General features: G+C 57.6%; 1 protein-coding gene across 2 annotated transcripts in view; it reads right to left on the reverse strand.

Annotated features, from left to right (window-relative positions):
- The window catches only part of HSPG2 (heparan sulfate proteoglycan 2), a 193,686-nt gene that overhangs the window by 95,289 nt on the left and 79,172 nt on the right, over positions 1-19,225 (reverse strand). For both annotated transcript variants that reach the window (XM_084651586.1, XM_084651585.1), the window contains exons 29-34: positions 18,365-18,492; positions 18,110-18,196; positions 16,908-16,957; positions 15,835-15,923; positions 13,981-14,121; positions 13,686-13,877 (exon numbers count right to left, since the gene is read on the reverse strand). In XM_084651586.1, the coding sequence (XP_084507712.1) occupies positions 13,686-13,877; positions 13,981-14,121; positions 15,835-15,923; positions 16,908-16,957; positions 18,110-18,196; positions 18,365-18,492 (687 nt within the window). The remainder of the gene's footprint in view (positions 1-13,685; positions 13,878-13,980; positions 14,122-15,834; positions 15,924-16,907; positions 16,958-18,109; positions 18,197-18,364; positions 18,493-19,225) is intronic.

Here is a 19,225-nt window from a genome sequence, read left to right on the forward strand (position 1 = left end):
TGGTGCCCAGCAATGGCCCTGCCCAGGGCCAGAAGGGCACAGTGCCTCTGGCAGGTGGCAGAGAGAGAAGTGGAGCTGCTAAGTAGAGGGTGAGGAGAAGGGCTGGCCCTGAGAGGTGGCAGCTCCCAGAGGCTGGAGGGTTCCCAGCCATTCCCGCCCCAAGCCACTGCACCCCGCAATCCAAGGCAGCCGGGCCCCCTGGAGTCTCGGCCCTGCAGCGACTGGGGCTTGGCCGTGCTGCTCCGTTTCCACCTTGACGAGACATGATTGGGACCATCACAGTAGCAGGCACATGGTTTATATACAGGGTTGGAGTTCATAAGTCTAAAATCATCCAGGTGACTATTTTTCCTCCCAAAGTGCTAACGGTGGCTGCATGGGGGGCCTGAGGGCAGAGTTTGGAACTCCCTGGGCTAGATGATCACAATGGTCCCTCCTGGCCTCCGAGTCGATGAAATGAAGGGGACTTCTTGGAGATCTACAGCTCTGGAGAGTGCGACGCTCGTCCTTGGAGCCCTCAAGGCAAAGCCCAGTGCCCCCAAAGCCCCTCGCTCTCCAGAGGAGGCCAGGCCCTTCCCTGGGACTACAGGCTCCGGCAGGCAGGGCCTGTGCAGAACAGACCCAGCGAAGGCACAGAACCCGGGTAGGGAACAGCACCGGGTAACAAGGCAGGGGGCTCCCCAGGGCCATTTTGCCATGGGCATCGGAGCAGGCTGCAACAGGAACTCTGCTCAGCCACACAACCCAGCGCTCGAGGACAAGGGATTAGCCGAACCCCAGATCCCAGCACCCCCATTCTGGACCTAGATCAAAGTGGCAGCTGCCAGCAGTGCTTCCCCTCCCCAGAAGTTACCTTGTCCCCTAGGAAGGCGCCGGGAAGCTGCCAGTAGAAAACACTTTCAGGAAGCAGAGAGAAACCCTTGTAGATGAGAGAATACTGGGAGAGGAGAGAGATGGGCACATGGCACCGCGTCACAGAGGGGGCACAGCTGAGTGTCCCCACCTGGCTGGCTGCAGGAGAGTAGAGGGGGAGCCACACAAAGCACGGGCATGGCACTGAAACTCCTGTGCCACAGGGAAATGGCACCACAAGCCATGCCCCCGCGGGAAGGGCCACGGGTGAGACAGGAGCGTTGTGCCAGTTCCCAGGCGTCCTGGGGGTGACAGCCCTCACTCCTGCTCTGCATCACTCATTCTAATCCATGCCCAGGCTGCGAGGCAGTGGTGCCCATGGGCAGGGGCACAACCCTTGCATTGCAGCCCTGCTGATGCCCTTCCATCCCACCTGCAGTGCCCACTGCTGGCTTCCCGACTGCCCACTAACAATGGGGGAGAAGGGGCCACTAGGACCTAGGACGAGACCCACTGGAGTTATCACACTTGTGAGCCAAGCTAAGATTGTACCCAAGGCTCCAGCTGTGCCAGGCTGGAGCACAACCATGCCCCTGCTTCCTGCACCTGTCATGAAGTGGTACCTTGAGGCACGGCAGGAGAGCTGGAGCCAGCAGTGGCCTCTTGCAAGGGGGCTGTTTTCCCAGATGGGTGGAATTTCCTGTTCATCAGGAAAGAATGCGGCCTGGTTGGGCTGCAGGCCGGAGCGATGCTCAGCTGCGGGCACAGGCAGCCTCACAGCAGGAGACATGCTGGCAGTCTGCACGGGAGAGCTCCTGTTGGTCACTGTGGGGGCAAGGTGACCCTGGAGGAAATGCTGGGGGGCTGGAGAGAGGCTGAAGTCCCCCCAGGGGGAGGGCCAGGGGAACGGGCCCATCCCCTCCTAGAGCAGGATAACTAGGGGAACACAGACGGGAAACCCTGTCCCCCACTGTCTGTCTGCAGTCGGCCAGTGGGGAGCAGCACGGAGACTCGTTAGGGACGGTTGCAGCCACCCACACACGCACAGGCAAATGCAGGCAGAGTTAAAGGACTTCAACAGCAAACCACACAATTCCCGATGGCACCTCCACCTCCCCAAGCCAGGCAGGCTCCGTCGTCCCCGAGCGGGACAGATTCCCAGGGCACAACAATGGGCAGGAAGGCGCATGCACAGGGTGGGTCAACGGGGTGCAAGTGCTGGGCTTTCACCATCTACATCAGCTCTGAATCCAGACCTCAGGCTCCACAGCCGTGGTGCTCCAGCCCAGGCCTGGGCATGCTAGTATGCAAGGTCTCTGCTTAGCTGGAAAGGGCTGGCCAGGGGATACCAGGGGAGCTGCCATGTCGTAGTACCCAGGCAAACGAAGCCAGAATCTGCTCTCGTTCCCAAGTGCTTTCACCCCAGCATAGCCTCACTGGGGCAAATGAGATCAGCATCTGGCCCGCGGTACCCTGCGAACAGGGCCCAGGGAGCGCTACTGCAGGAACCAGATGCAATTCCCCGGGACATGCAGTGCCACCCCCGGCATTGTGCATCCCATGGGGACAGCGGGGCCATTTTACTCCCTCCCAGAGAGCCAAATCCCTCAGCCATGTAGAGCCCCACCCAGGCCATGCAGGTGGGCAAACCCTGGCCTCCGGTACCTTCTCAGCCACAGCAGCAAGCCTGTGGCCCTGGGAGAGGAGGTTGCTGGACTCCTGGGAGCGAGGTCCGAGCAATGCTTCCCGCTGGGGCTTTAGCAACACAAGAGACCAAGGGAGGGCTCAGTCCACGGAGGCAGTGTCTGGGGGCAAAGCCATAGACCCAGGACAGCATTGCATAGACTGACTGGGGGGGGGAAGGAGACCACAGACCCCGCAGATGGGTGAGGCAGGGTCCAGACCACTGGTTTGCTGGAGCGGCCTCAGACAGGGGCAGCAGAGAGGAGCAGAGCCAACGACTGAGTCCATTTGCAGACACTGTTTAAACAGCTTCATGGCCCGACCCGGGACCACTCCATACACGTGGCATCCCCTTGGGCACCAGCGCTGCCTCGCCCGGCCCAGGGCTATCCTGGGCAGGGTTTGGACAAGCCCAACAGCTCTGCCATGGCTTCTTGGCAGGGTGGCGAAGGTGGGGAGAGGGCAGCAAGAGGGAGTGGGGAGGGTAGTGAGCACAGGGGGAGGGCAGCAAAGGCGGATGGCGGACGGCGGACGGCGAAGGCAATGAAGGTAGGGAGAGGGTGGGGGGAATCACAGATTCATAGAATCTCAGGTTTCGAAGGGACCTCAGAAGGTTCTAGTCCAACCCCCTGCTCAAACCAGGACCAACCCCAACTAAATCATCCCAGCCAGGGCTTTGTCAAGCTGGACCTTAAAAACCTCAAAGGAAGGAGATTCCACCACCTCCCTAGGTAACACATTCCAGTGTTTCACCACCCTCCTAGTGAAAAGGTTTTTCCTAATATCCAACCTAAACCTCCCACACTGCAACTTGAGACCATTACTCCTCGTTCTGTCATCTGGTACCACTGAGAACAGTCTAGATCCATCCTCTTTGGAACCCCCTTCAGGTAGTTGAAAGCAGCTATCAAATCCCCCCACATTCTTCTCTTCCGCAGACTAAACAATCCCAGTTCCCTCAGCCTCTCCTCGTAAGTCATGTGTTCTAGTCCCCTAATCATTTTTGTTGCCCTCCGCTGGACTCTTTCCAATTTTTCCACATCCTTCTTGTAGTGTGGGGCCCAAAACTGGACACATTACTCCAGATGAGGCCTCACCAATGCCGAATAGATGGGAACGATCACGTCCCTCGATCTGCTGGAAATGCTCCTACTTATACAGCCCAAAATGCCATTGGCCTTCTTGGCAACAAGGGCACACTGTTGACTCATATCCAGCTTCTGGTCCACCGTAACCCCTAGCTCCTTTTCTGAAGAACTGCTGCCGAGCCATTCGGTCCCTAGTCTGTAGCGGTACATGGGATTCTCCCGTCCTAAGTGCAGGACTCTGCACTTGTCCTTGTTGAACCTCATCAGATTTCTTTTGGCCCAATCCTCTAATTTGTGTGGGTCCCTCTGTATCCTATCCCTACCCTCCAGTGTATCTACCTCTCCTCCCAGTTTAGTGTCATCTGCAAACTTGCTGAAGGTACAATCCACACCATCCTCCAGATCATTAATAAAGATATTGAACAAAACCAGCCCCAAGACTGACCCTTGGGGCACTCCGCTTGATATGAGAGCCCGGTGATCTAGCCAGCTCTCTATCCACCTTATAGTCCATTCATCCAGCCCATACTTCTTTCACTTGCTGGCGAGAATACTGTGGGAGACCGTGTCAAACGCTTTGCTAAAGTCAAGGAACAGCACGTCCACTGCTGTCCCCTCATCCACAGAGCCAATTATCTCATCATAGAAGGCAATTAGGTTAGTCAGGCATGACTTCCCCTTGGTGAATCCATGCTGACTATTCCTGATCACTTTCCTCTCTTTGAAGGAGGATTCCTAACAAAATTGATTCCTTGAGGACCTACTCCATGATTTTTCCAGGGACTGAGGTGAGGCTGACTGTCCTGTAGTTCCCAGGATCCTCCTTCTTCCCTTTTTTAAAGATGGGCACTACATTAGTCTTTTTCTGGTCGTCTGGGACCTCCCCCGATCGCCAGGAGTTTTCAAAGATAATGGCCCATGGCTCTTTGCAATCACATCCGCCAACTCCTTTAGCACTCTCGGATGCAACTCGTCCGGCCCCATGGACTTGTGCTCATCCAGCTTTTCTAAATAGTCCTGAACTACTTCTTTCTCCACAGAGGGCTGGTCACCTCCTCCCCATGCTGTGCTGCCCAGTGCAGCAGTCTGGGAGCTGACCTTGTTCGTGAAGACAGAGGCAAAAAAAGCATTGAGTACATTAGCTTTTTCCACATCCTCTGTCACTAGGTTGCTCCCCTCATTCAGTCAGGGGCCCACACTTTCCTTGACTCTCTTTTTGTCGCTAACGTACCTGAAGAAACCCTTCTGGTTACTCTTAACATCCCTTGCTAGCTGCAACTCTCAACTGTGATTTGGCCTTCCTGATTCTACTCCTGCATGGCTGAGCAATATTGTTATACTCCTCCCTGGTCATTTATCCAGTCTTCCACTTCTTGTAAGCTTCTTTTTTGTGTTTAAGATAAGCAAGGATTTCGCTGTTAAGCCAAGCTGGTCGCCTGCCATATTTACTATTCTTTCTACACATCGGGATGGTTTGTTCCTGCAACCTCAATAAGGATTCTTTAAAATACAGCCAGCTCTCCTGGACTCCTTTCCCCTCCTTCTGAAGATCGAAACAACAGACTGGACTTCTACATAGAGTGCTTCCGCCGATGTGCACGGGCTGAAATTGTGGAAAAGCAGCATCACTTGCCCCATAACCTCAGCCGTGCAGAACACAATGCCATCCACAGCCTCAGAAACAACTCTGACGTCATAATCAAAAAGGCTGATAAAGGAGGTGCCGTCGTCATCATGAATAGGTCGGAATATGAACAAGAGGCTGCTCGGCAGCTCTCCAACACCACTTTCTACAAGCCATTACCTCTGATACCACTGAGGGTTACCAAAAGAAACTACAGCATTTGCTCAAGAAACTCCCTGAAAAAGCTCAAGAACAAATCCGCACAGACACACCCCTGGAACCCCGACCTGGGGTATTCTATCTTCTACTCAAGATCCACAAACCTGGAAATCCTGGACGCCCCATCATCTCAGGCATTGGCACCCTGACAGCAGGATTGTCTGGCTATGTGGACTCCCTCCTGAAGCCCTACGCTATCAGCACTCCCAGCTACCTTCGAGACACCACTGACTTCCTGAGGAAACTTCAATCCATCGGTGATCTTCCTGATAACACCATCCTGGCCACTATGGATGTAGAAGCCCTCTACACCAACATTCCACACAAAGATGGACAACAAGCCGTCAGGAACAGTATCCCCAATAACGTCACGGCAAACCTGGTGGCTGAACTTTGTGACTTTGTCCTCACCCATAACTATTTCACATTTGGGGACAATGTATACCTTCAAATCAGCGGCACTGCTATGGGTACCCGCATGGCCCCACAGTATGCCAACATTTTTATGGCTGACTTAGAACAACGCTTCCTCAGCTCTCGTCCCCTACTCTACTTGCGCTATATTGATGACATCTTCATCATCTGGACCCATGGAAAAGAAGCCCTTGAGGAATTCCACCATGACTTCAACAATTTCCATCTCACCATCAACCTCAGCCTGGACCAGTCCCCACAAAAGATCCACTTCCTGGACACTACAGTGCTAATAAACAACGGTCACATAAACACCACCCTATACCGGAAACCTACTGACCGCTATACTTACCTATATGCCTCCAGCTTTCATCCAGACCATACCACACAATCCATTGTCTACACCCAAGCTCTACAATACAACCGCATTTGCTCCAACCCCTCAGACAGAGACAAACACCTACAAGATCTCTATCAAGCGTTCTTACAACTACAATACTCACCTGCTGAAGTAAAGAAACAGATTGATAGAGCCAGAAGAGGACCCAGAAGTCACCTACTACAGAACAGGACCAACAAAGATAACAACAGAACGCCACTAGCCGTCACCTTCAGCCCCCAACTAAAACCTCTCCAACGCATCATCAAGGATCTACAACCTATCCTGAAGGACGATCCCTCACTCTCCCAGATCTTGTGAGACAGGCCAGTCCTCGCTTACAGACAGCCCCGCAACCTGAAGAAAATAGTCACCAGCAACCACACACCACACCACAGAACCACTAACCCAGGAACCTATCCTTGCAACAAAGCCCGTTGCCAACTGTGCCCACATATCTATTCAGAGGACACCATCATAGAGCCTAATCACATCAGCCACACTGTCAGAGGCTCGTTCACCTGCACATCCACCAATGTGATATACGCCATCATGTGCCAGCAATGCCCCTTTGCCATGTACATTGGTCAAACTGGACAGTCTCTATGTAAAAGAATAAATGGACACAAAGCAGATGTCAAGAATTATAACATTCATAAACCAGTCGGAGAACACTTCAATCTCTCTGGTCACTTGATCTCTGATCTAAAAGTCGCAATATTACAACAAAAAGACTTTAAAAACAGACTCCAACAAGAGACTGCTGAATTGGAATTAATTTGCAAACTGGATACAATTAACTCAGGCTTGAATAGAGACTGGGAGTGGATGGCTTATTACACAAAGTAAAACTATTTCCCCATGTTTATTCCCCCCCCTTCTTCAGACGTTCTTGTTAACTGCTGGAAATGGCCCACCTTGATTATCACTACAAAAGGTTTTCTTTTCCGTCCCCCCCCACCCCCGCTGGTAATAGCTCATCTTAAGTGATCACTCTCCTTACAGTGTGTATGGTAACACCCATTTTTTCATATTCTGTGTGTATATAAATCGCCTCACTGTATTTTCCACTGAATGCATTTGATGAAGTGAGCTGTAGCTCACGAAAGCTCATGCTCAAATAAATTGGTTAGTCGCTAAGGTGCCACAAGTACTCCTTTTCTTTTTGCGAATACAGACTAACACGGCTGCTACTCTGAAACCTTTCCCCCTCATGTTATTCTCCCAGGGGATCCTGCCCCTCAGTTCCCTGAGGTTGTCAAAGACTGCTTTTCTGAAGTCCAGGGTCCGTATTCTGCTGCTCTCCTTTCTTCCCTGTGTCACGATCCTGAACTCGACCATCTCATGGTCACTGCCTCCCATCCACTTTTGCTTCCCCTACTAATTCTTCCCGGTTTGTGAGCAGCAGGTCAAGAAGAGCTCTGCCCCTAGTTGGTTCCTCCAGCACTTGCACCAGGAAATTGTCCCCTACCCTTTCCAAAAACTTCCTGGATTGTCTGTGCACCGCTCTATTGCTCTCCCAGCAGATATCGGGGTGACTGAAGTCTCCCATGAGAGCCAGGGCCTGCGATCAACTTCCGTGAGTTGCCGGAAGAAAGCCTCGTCCACCTCATCCCCCTGATCCAGTGGTCTCTAGCAGACTCCCACCACGACATCACCCTTATTGCTCATGCTTCTAAACTTAGTCCAGAGACTCTCAGGTTTTTCTGCAGTTTCATACCGGAGCTTTGAGCAGTGGACGGGAGGGCAAGGGAAGGACAGTGAAGGAGGAGGGAGGGTGGCGGGAGGGTGGAAAGGAGGGGGGTATCTGGGGAGCTCTCTGAGTCCCCACGTCAGGGAGAGTGGCTGAGGCACACACTGCAGGATGGGGGGGAGGGTGTGAAGCATTGGCGGGTGAGGGGGAAGCCAGGGCTTGGGAAGAGCGAAATCCCAGAGTCAAGGGAGGGGCATACAGCCAGGGCGGAGTGCTATGTGGAGAGGCCGTCTGCCCCACGGCGAAGCCAAAAAGCAGCTCCCAGATCTCAGCATCCAGCCTCCACTGGGCTTCATCGGTCTGAGGGTGGGGAGGGGACGGACAGAGAGAGCCAGTGAGTGACCTGAGAGCAGGGAGTGGCCACGCCAGGCAGTGCCATCATCATACACCATGCTGGGCATGGTGCCAACCCACACACCACACTAGGCATGGTGCCAACCCCACAAATCACGCCAGGCACAGCACCAACCCCACAACCACACTGGGCACGGTGCCAACCCCACACACCATGCTGGGCACAGTGCCAACCCCACACACCACACTGGGCATGATGCCAACCCCACACACCATCATGGCACAGTGCCAACCCCACACACCATGCCAAGCACAGCACCAACCCCATACCAGGCACGGTGCCAACCCCACAAACCATGATGGGCACAGAACCAACCCCACACCAGACTAGGCAGGGGTTGTGCCAACCCCCTCCCCCACACACCAGGATGGGGAAGTGCTAACTCCCACCCACTATGCCCCAGCCCCTGGAAGAGCGGTACTGAACCCACATGCCACACAGGGACGGGATGGAGCCAAGGATGCTGGGCCTTTTCCAAACAGCGCCTCCTGGAGGCAGCCAGCAGCGGAAGCCTCAGGGGCAGGGCCCCGCTCAGGTGCCCTGCAGCAGCCGCTGGCAGGACATCTCCTCAGAGCGACCTCCATGCACACGGCAATAGCCAGCTGGGTGCAGGCTGGCATGGGGAGGGGGAGCGGTGCAGAGCTGGGTGCTGTCTGGCATGGGGCGGGGAGTGGCGCAGGGCCAGGTGTTGGCCAGCATGGGGGAGGTTGGGTGAGGCCGCGTGCTGGCTGGCATGGGGCAGAAAGGGGCATGAGGCACTGGCTAACATAGGGAGGGGAGTGGGGTGGGGCTGGGCACAGGCTGGCATGTGGTGGGGGAGCGGTGCAGAGTTGGGTGTTGGCTGGCATGAGGGGAGGTGGGGCAGGGCTGGGCACTGGCTGGCACAGGGCAGGGAGGCAAGTAGGGCTAGGTGCTTGCTTGCAAGGGGCGGGGAGCAGGGAAGGCTGGGCATTGGTTGGCATGGGGGGCAGCCAGGCACCAGCTGGCTGACATGGGTCAGGGAGCCAGGCAGGGCTGGGCCCTTGCCTGCAAGGGGCAGGGAGCAGGGCAGGCTGGGCATTGACTGGCACGGGGGTGGGGCAGGGCACTGGCTGGCATGGGGCATGGCACAGGGTGGGGCTGGGCACTGGCAGGCACAGGGGGGAGGTGGTGTGGGGCCAGGTGCTGGCTGGCACAGGGCAGGGAGTGGGGCAGGGCTGGCTACACAGAGCAGGGAGCCAGGTAGGCTGGGTGCTGGTTGGCACAGGGCAGGGAGCCGAGCAGGGCTGGGCACTTGCTTGCAATGGGCAGGGAATGGTGTGGGGCTGGGCACTGGCTGACATGGGGCGGGGAGCAGGGCAGGTTGGACATTGGCTGGCATGGGGGATGGGGCAGGGCACTGGCTGGCTGGCCTAGGTCAGGGAGTGGTGCAGGGTTGGCAGATTGGTGAGCACAGGCAGAAAAATGCTGCCCAAGAGCATAGTGGGAAGCCTCCTAGATCCTCCTGTAGTCCCTGCTCCTCTGAGTTCTAGCCCCACAGAGTCCAAGCAGGGGTTCTGACCTGTCAATCACTGTAGAGCATGCCCAAGCCAATGCCCCCCCATTACCTTAGCAGCTCGTCTGACCCTGCGGCTGCCCCCTCCAGAGCCCAGGATCATACCCGCGGCCACAGCATTCCGCAGCTGCTCCTCCGTAAGGGACGTGCTGTTCTGATGGGAGGCACAAGGGTGCCATGAATCCACGGGCCCTCCCACCCAGGGGGTACGAGCAGCCCTCACACCTTTCACCCACCTGCCCCTGGCTGTGCCTAGTGCCACAGGCCAGGGTCGCCACACGCTGCATGCTCCAGCTCCATGAGCAGCTACGTGGGCGAGTCCCCGTGGCACTGCCCCTGCACACTGGCCTGGGGAGGGGAGGGGAGGGGAGTCTCCACTCAGAGCCACACTGGCACCGAGGTGTCCGCTGCTGTAGTCACCACAAGCTACCATGCTCTCAGAGATGCCACCCAGACCCTGTCACCCTGGGCATGTCCCCCCCACGAACACTAGGGTCCCCATGCCAGGCTCAGCCCGGCCCAAGCCAGGAGGGAGCCAGTCAGAGGGGAAAGGGACACGTTGACTCCCCTGCCCCATGGTGGTGAGCAGGGCACAATGCCACTACGATCGCTCGTGGGGCTCCCTTGACTGCGAGCCATCTCCGTGGGAGCGAGGACACGGTGGGTGCAGGGCAGACGGCTCTGAAGCTCAGAGTATTCATGGGGTGTTAGAGACCCCGGGTGCTACTCTGCGAAGCACTGGGCACAAGCATGGGGACAGCCCACCCCAGCCTGGCTATCCTGGCCACAATAGAACCAGCCACGCCCCGGCCCCTCCCACTGGCAAGGCCCCCTGACAAGACACCCCAGACAATCCAGCACTGGGGCTGGCCAAATGCCCGCAGGTGCTTAGTAACATGCAAATTCCATGTAATTAGCTCTGTCCCAAAGATGAGGGGAGGGGCTAAGATAAGACACACCCCTTCCCAAGCAGGCAGGAAAGCCACACCCCTTCCCCCTGCAAGCGGGTAAGCCACACACCCCGCAGGCAAGCCCCTCCTGTGGCAGGTGGGGTAAGCCACACCCCTTCCTTGGCAGGTGGGTAAGCCACGCCCCTTCTCTGACCACCATTTGCCAGATTATCCAGGAGGGCCACATGACCCAGGCCAACGGACTCCAGGACCCTTGGGAGCCAAGCGCTTGACTGCCCCAGGCCCGCACCTGCGGGTTAGCTCGGCAGCCCCACGGAGCACTCCATGCTCACGCCCCCGCCATGCGGTGCCCGTGCCTAGTACCTTGTGCGCACGGCGCATCCGGGCAAAATAGGTTTCTCTCTGTTTAAGGGAGGAGACAGGCAGGAAGGAGAGGAGAGAGCAGGGTTACTGAGGACAAGTGAGCAGTGCCAGGAGCCCACCTGCACCCAGCGCGGGCCAGCCAAACCGCCCACGTGCAGGAAATCCCTTCCAGATGGCTGAAAAGCCGAGCTGCCCCCGCCACTCCTGCCTGCCCAGCAGCTGTCGGCCTGGTGCTGACCGCGAGCCGGGCTGGGACTGAGGCAGCAGACCCCGAGGCGTGGTTTGCCACGGACACTCCATGGCAGGGCTGAGCAAACCCCCAGGCAATGCAGCCTGCCCCAGCATGGGGCCAACCGACGGGAGGGATCAGGACAGAGCACTCCCCACTCCAGGGGCCCAGGAACCGGTGACAGATGGTTGGCACGCTATCTGCCCCCCTCCCTGTCTGGCTCAGTTGGACAGCTGCTCCTCAGGGCCAGCTGCAGAGTGCGAACCTGGCTCCTCCCATCCCATGGCTCTCCCACAGCCCTCTCCAGCTTCTCCTCTCATTGCCAAGCCCCCAGCTTTCTTGCCATTCCTTCTCACCTCCCGCTCTCATCTGCACCCCGCAACTCGCAAACCAGACACCCTCCTCCCAGCAATCCCCTGAGTGCCCTGTGTGCAGGTGGCAAAGTCTGTGCTGAATGTGCCTGTGAGCCCGGGGCAGAGCTGGGTCCCCATGTAGGACTATGCTCCTGGCACACGGTGGGCGCTCCCGGCACACGGCGGGTGCTCCCGGCACACGGCGGGTGCTCCTGGCACACGGTGGGCACTCCCAAAATGGCTGGTGCTCCCGACAAATGGCTGTGCTCCCAGCACATGGCTGGTGCTCCTGGCACACAGCGGCGTTCCCAGCACACAGCTAGCTCTCCCAGCAAATGACTGGTGCTCCCAGCACATGGCGGCCGCTGCCAGAGCATGGCTGGCCCCCAGGGAAGGAACAAATCCCCCCGGTTACAGACAGTGAATTGGGCCCCTTTCCCCCTGTAAGGGCAGAGTCATCCTCTCCTTACACCTGCTGGGGCTCAAGGGAAGGGGGGCAGAGCTGATCTAGAACAAACGCCCAGCCAGGGGGAGCAGTGAGTGTGGAATGCAGCCCCCAGCTCTGCCCCCTGCGGGGAAGGGGTGTCTGGAGTAAACACAGTCCATTCCAGACACAACGCTGCCCTGTGATCCCGGGACATCACCGCACGGCGAGCGCATCTACTGCGCGCCGGGTGCCAATTTGCCTGCTTGGCGTCTACATGGAAACCCACGACTGGAACTTGTGCTTGTGTACTCATTGGGAAACTGGGCTTACGATGGCTGGCCCCATGTGAACACGTCCACGCTGCACTGCACAGCCCTGCCTTGGGGCTGTGGCTCGAGTTGTGTCCACACTTGGAGCCGAGTCGCAGCTGGACCCGAGCTCTGACCGAATGCCCATCGGGGTCCTAGGAGCCAGAGCCTGCAGGTTTGCACACCTGAATCTGCCTGATTGCTGTGTGGATGGAAGACGGGCTTGGGCTCAAACCTGAGTCACAGCCTGGGGTTAGTGCGCAGCGTGGACCTACCCACGGAGGCCACCAGAGAGCCATGACCTTGCTCGTATCAAAGCCCCTAGAATAGGCTCCTGCTGGGAGTAGGGGGCACAGCCCTCAGGCTGCAGAGAGCAAAGCCATGGAGCTGTTAAGTGACTTCCCCAAGGTCACACAAGGGGCCAGAGAAACCAAGCCCCAGTCTCCTGAGTCCCACCTCAGTGCCTTATCCACTAGGCAATCCTGCCTTCATGGGGCAAATTCCCTTCCCAGTGACACGTAGCCACAGCCCCCCAGGCTCCTGGCAGAGCTCATGCCCCCTTCAGCTGCAATCCCTGCGGGGAGGGGCTCTAGTGCTCAGCCCCATGGGTCACATTCCCTGGGCTGTCGGCCCAGCTGGGTCTGTGCCACCGGGATCCGGCTGCGGGGATCAGTGTGAGGTGGGGGTCTGGGGGGTCTCCAAGGGGCGATGGCGCTGCTCACCTCAGGGCTGCCTGAGGAATAGGGCCCGTTAGAGCCAGTGCTATCCCCTGCCCGGGCTTGGCCCTGCTGTGCCTGGCAAGATGGGGCTCTGGCCTCAGCACAGGGCTGTGGGGAAAGCTCATAGGTTCAGGGCTCACATGCTGATAACAGGGGCCCAGGAGACACAGCAGTGCAGGCCTGTGCCTCGGTTTCCCCATCTGTAACATGGAGCTAACAGTATTGCCCTCTGTAAAGCACTATGAGACCCGCTGCTTGGCAGGGCCGGAGACGAGCCAGGGGCATCACTAGTGCAGTGCAGGAGCCCAAGGCCTCAGAATCTGCCGGGCACGCTGGAGTTCAGGGTGTCAGCCCGGGCATGCAGAGCTCTCGCACAGACACGCGCCGTGTGGCCTGGCCCCAGGGGGCCCCTCAGCCATGCTCCAGCCACAGTGGGGCAGGTGGATGGGCAGGGCCTTGGGCTTCTTGCCATACCTTGTCTCCTTGGTAGGGCTCTGGCAGCTGCCAGTAGTAGGACTCCTGGCCCAGCTGGCCAAAGTGCCCGAAGGAGAGCTGCGGCCCCTCGGCCCACGGCTCCACGGCGAAGCCGGTCACGATGCGGGTGCTGTGCTGGCGGTTCACCAGGGCGAAGCTCTGGAAGTCGCCCGGAAGGAAGGGGCTAGTGACCTGCCGGGAACAGACACCGAGGGATGTGAATCCAACCAGAGGCCCCCGCGAGCCAGGCATTCCGCGGGACTGGACTGGGAGGTTGGGGGAGACGGGCTCTTACCAGGCCCCGGTAGTAGGAGGAGCTGGTGCACTGCTGGGTCACGCCCATGCAGAAGCAGGGCAGACAGCCGTCACGGTTCTCGGCACTCAGGTGGAAATGGTTGGCACGGCAGCTGCTGCAGGAGGGACCCTCCACGTGGGGCTACAAGTGAATGGGACAGATGAGGGGCTGAGGAGACGGCCCAACAGCTGGGGAGACAGTTGAGTGACCCCAACTGGCAGGGGCTCCAACCAGCCCCATCCCGTCCCCAGGGCTGGAATTCCCCAAGCATCTTCCACGCCCCAGCAATGAACTGGGCCAGGAGCACGGGAACGAAGGGGTAAGTGCAGCAGAATCCTGGGGAAGCTACAGAGGGATCCTCTCCCCCGGGGACCGTGCTCCTCTCCCCCGAGTCCCTGTGTTCAGGCACACAGACTGGTGGAGATCTCAGCCACCACTGGTGGGGGCCAGGCAGAGGGTGCAGACTCAATGCACGTGGGCATAGGCCAGCTACCCACCAGCTGGGGCAGCACAGTAAGAGCTGTCAGCAGCACGGGGCGGGCAAGGGCCAGAGCTTGGGGTGAGGCGCAAAGAACAACCCAGCCCGGGAATTTTGTTCTCAGTGTGGCTCTGGGGAACTGAGGGTAGCTCAGCGTCAGACACAGGAGAGCCAGTTACGCTTAGCATACGATGTTAACAAGAATAGGGAGTAGGTGTGACAAAGTGAGACTTTTCTGTAAGATTTGTATGTCTTCTGTGTGTGCCTCAGTTTCCCCTATATTTCGCATGGCTACACAGAGGGGAGGAAGGGCTCTCAGGGCAGGCTGCAACACACATAGGAGTGTTGCCAGGCTGAACGAGCTGGGATGGGTCATTAAAAAAGATTGGCCAAGGCCAATTCCACATCAGTGGAGTATGCGAGAAGCCAATGGCCAACCCAATCCCAGAACATTGACACCTAGGAACCAATGGTGCAGGGGAGATGGACTTCCCCACCTCTCTGCAGAGGAGCTAAGCAACAGCTGGAGAACAAAGGACTGGAGAGGTGTGAGGTGGTGACTAGAGGTGCCCGCTGGAAGGAGTCGGGGCTCTCATGGAGATCTGACCAAGGAGGTCAGGCAGAGAGAGACAGACGGAGCCTGAACAGTGGGTTCACTGTTCCCCTGGCCAGGCTCTGGGCTGACCAGGATGGGCTGTGCTTTCACTTTCAGTTCTCTGGGCTAACCTGGGAACTTCCTTGCTGGGCTCCAGCTGCCGCATAAACCGACTGTTGTGACAGTGCTGGGTGAATGTCGCGTTAATCCCTGCACAGCGCAGGTCTCCACCGGGAGTCTGGCTCAGTGGGCCTCGCTGCACAGAGCTCACAGTGTGAAGCAGGGGGGCTGGAGCCCCAGAAGTCCAGTCTAGGAGGTGGCCAGGCAGCAGGCCCTACCCTGGAGGAAGAGTGAGGCCCCTGGGGGTCCAGTCCACTGAACAGTCCTAGAGACTGTTCCAAAGCTGGGTCTGTAGCACTGAGCCTGTGGATCTGTGACAGTGGGGTCTAGTGGTTAGAACAGTGAGGACTCCTGGGTCTAGGAGGGGAGTGGGGAAGAGATTAGGGCGGGGGGCTTGGGCCCAGGACTCCTGGGTTCTTATCCCAGCTCCACCAGTATTGCATCTGTCTGGCTCAGTTCACCTTGCATTAGAGCAGTGGCTGGGAGCATCAGCCTGTGGCCTCCTGAGAGCCCCCCCTCGGACAAGCGCCAGGTCTGGCAATTGGGGAGGAATAGAGCTAGGTCCCCAGATGGGTCCCTGACAGGGCTGTGGGTGAGTCCCCACACATGGCAGAGGAACTTCCCTGTCATGAACGTGCAAGCATGGAGCTATTCCCCTCACCTTACACTGGCACTGTCTGCTGGCATCACACTGCCTGCTCACGCTGCCTTGTGGGTCACAGCTGCAGTTTCCGTTGGGCTTGTGGGACTCTACAGCAATGAGGCAGAAGAGAAGAGCTGTTACTCCTGAGCCCGGGCACCTGGGGGGGGGCAAGCGATGAAGGGGCTCCGAGCCCAGTACCCTCAAGAATCACAGAATCATAGAATATCAGGGTTGGAAGGGACCTCAGGAGGTCATCTCGTCCAACCCCCTGCTCAAAGCAGGACCAATCCCCAACTAAATCATCCCAGCCAGGGCTTTGTCAAGCCTGACCTTAAAAACTTCTAGGGAAGGAGATTCCACCACCTCCCTAGGTAACGCATTCCAGTGTTTCACCACCCTCCTGGTGAAAAAGTTTTTCCTAATATCCAACCTAAACCTCCCCCACTGCAACTTGAGACCATTACTCCTTGTTCTGTTATCAGCTACCACTGAGAACAGTCTAGATCCATCCTCTTTGGAACCCCCTTCAGGTAGTTGAAAGCAGCTATCAAATCCCCCCCCACATTCTTCTCTTCCGTCGACTAAACATCCCAGTTCCCTCAGCCTCTCCTCATAACTCATGTGTTCCAGTCCCCTAATCATTTTTGTTGCCCTCCGCTGGACTCTTTCCAATTTTTCCACATCCTTCTTGTAGTATGGGGCCCAAAACTGGACACAGGACTGCAGATGAGGCCTCACCAATGTCGAATAGAGAGGAACGATGGGTAACTGCCAATGGGTAACGAGCTCCATGGGTAACCACCAGGTCTGCCCTGCCCACAGGCATGGGGCATCAGAATGCGGGATGGGCTCCCCCAGGCTGGGGCTCCTTCAATCTCCCCCACAATTGGACCCCCAGGGGAGCCCCTCTCCAGGCACCGGGCCCCGTCACCCCGAGGGCACTGCATGGGTTTGGCTGCTGGACGCTGGGGATTTTGCATGACTCAGTGGGGCCCCTCCCTTCCTGGCAGCCCTGGCACCAGGCCCTGAACCCCAGTCTCACCCCACGGCTCCCCCCAGAATCAGCTGCCACTCACTTCCATGGCACTCACCTCTGCAGGGCTGTCCCAGGCTGGGATTCCCCAGGTAGCCAGGAGCACACCTGGGGGAAAAGGGAAGTGACCTCCTGGTCACAAGGGGAGCAGTCTTCGGCCCACCAAACCTCAGCTGCTCCTTCCCCTTACAGCCCCCCATTCCCCGACCCCTCACCCACAGCCCTGCACCTCCATCTTCCACCAGCCGCACCCCCAACACCCATACCCCACAGCCCCCTCACTCACAGCCCCACCCCCTCACACAGCCCCCTCACCTACAGCCCCACCCCTTTCCCCACACAGCTGCACCCCCCACCCACATACCGCCTCCTCAATCACTGCCCCACCCCCTCACACAGACGCACCTCCCACACCTATACCCCACATAGCCCCCACAGCCCCACCCCCATCCTCCCACACAGCTGCAGACCCCACCCCACATACTGCCCCCTCACCCACAGCCCTACCCCCCATCCCCTAACACAGCCACCCATGCCCCCACAGTCCCACCTCTCACCCCTCATCCACAGTCCTGTATCTGCACCTCCCACACAGCCACACACCTCCACACCCATACCTCACAGCCCCTCATCCTCCCGGCCCCCCAACTCTGGTTTGGCTCTTTGTATCTCTGCTGCCCTCCTGCTGCTCCCAGCCTGGAGTCAGGTGCCCTGAGCTCTGCATCTGGCCCTATTCCCCCACAACACGAGTGGCTCTTGCTGGCCTGACGGGGGTTACTCGTCCCCCAGGGGAAGAATCAGGCCCCCAGAGCGTTCAGTGGCCGGTAACTGGGCAGGAGCACAGGGAGCCCTGGCCTCAGTACTAGGCTGGAGGAGCTTCCTTCCCAGCTGAGCCCCCAGCCCCACAGTCCTTAACTAACCCCAGAGCCCTGGCACCCCACACCTGGGCAGCAGCCACAGACAGCCCCACGGCTAGGCTCCAAGACCCATTCGACTCTGCAGGAGACAGGCTGTGCTAGGCTAGCTGGGCTTAGAGCGGTTCCCTTCTCCAAGTGTCCGAGCCAGGGAGCCTTGCTGGGGCTCCCAGAGCAGTGACCTACACTGGCATTCGGGGTCACCCCTGGCACCATGCAGTCAGTGCTGCTTCCACAGCCCCAGACCCCCAGGGCAGGCACAGACTGGCACTCGGGTGAACCAAACAGGGCACATGGGACAGTCCCTGCGCGGCGTCTGGGCAGGGACAGACTGGCACCCCCCTACCTCTGGCACTGGCGTCCCACGTAGCCCGTGGTGCAGGCATTACAAGTGGGCTGTCCGTCCGTGTCCAGGAAGCAAGTTTTCGTAGCCCTGAGAGGAGGATGAAGAAGAGTCATGCCCAGCCCAGCCCAGCCCTGCCCCAGCCTTGTCCACCCCGCAGCCCACCCCAAGGACTGACAGACAGACAAGACGACACAAGACATGGAGTGAGCAGAAACCCTGTGAGGTGGGACTGCCCCAGGCTGTCAGGGGACGTACTGGCTGGTGGCATATGGCCTGTGGCATGGGCAGGGCTGGCAGTCTGCTGGGGTCCCTCGTCGGGCATCGCCATAGTAGCCTGACTGGCAGCGTTCGCACCTGGTGCCCTCGGTGTTGTCCTGGCAGTTCTGAGAAGGAAAGAGAAGGAATCTATACATATAAAATGATGGGGTGTAAATTAGCTGTTACCACTCAAGAAAGAGATCTTGGAGTCAGTGTGGAAGTTCTCTGAAAACATCCACTCAATGTGCAGCGGCAGCCAAAAAAGCGAACAGAATGCTGGGAATCATTAAAAAAGGGATAGATAATAAGACAGAAAATATCATGTTGCCTCTGTATAAATCCCTGTTACTGCGGGCAGATGTGGTCGCCCCATCTCAAAAAAGATACATTGGGATTGGAAAAGGTTCAGAAAAGGGCAACAAAAATTATTAGTGGTATGGAACAGCTTCCATATGAGGAGAGATTGGGACTTTTTAGCTTGGAAAAGAGATGACTAATGGGGGATATGATAGAGGTCTATAAAATCATGACTGGTGTGGAGAAAGTGAATAAGGAAGTGTTATTTACTCCTTCTCATAACACAAGAACTAGCGGTCATCAAATGAAATTAATAGGCAGCAGGTTTAAAACAAATAAAAGGAAGTATTTCTTCACACAACGCACAGTCAACCTGTGGAACTCCTTGCCAGAGGATGTTGTGAAGGCCAAGACTATAACAGGGTTCAAAAAAGAACTAGATAAATTCATGGAGGATAGGTCCATCAATGGCTATGAGTCAGGATGGGCAGGGAAGGTGTCCCTAGCCTCTGTTAGCCAGAAACTGGGAATGGGCGACAGGGGATGGATCACTTGATGATG

This window comes from Lepidochelys olivacea (assembly GCF_965140295.1).
Source record: "Lepidochelys olivacea isolate rLepOli2 genome assembly, chromosome: 18".
Lineage (NCBI taxonomy): Eukaryota > Metazoa > Chordata > Testudines > Cheloniidae > Lepidochelys > Lepidochelys olivacea.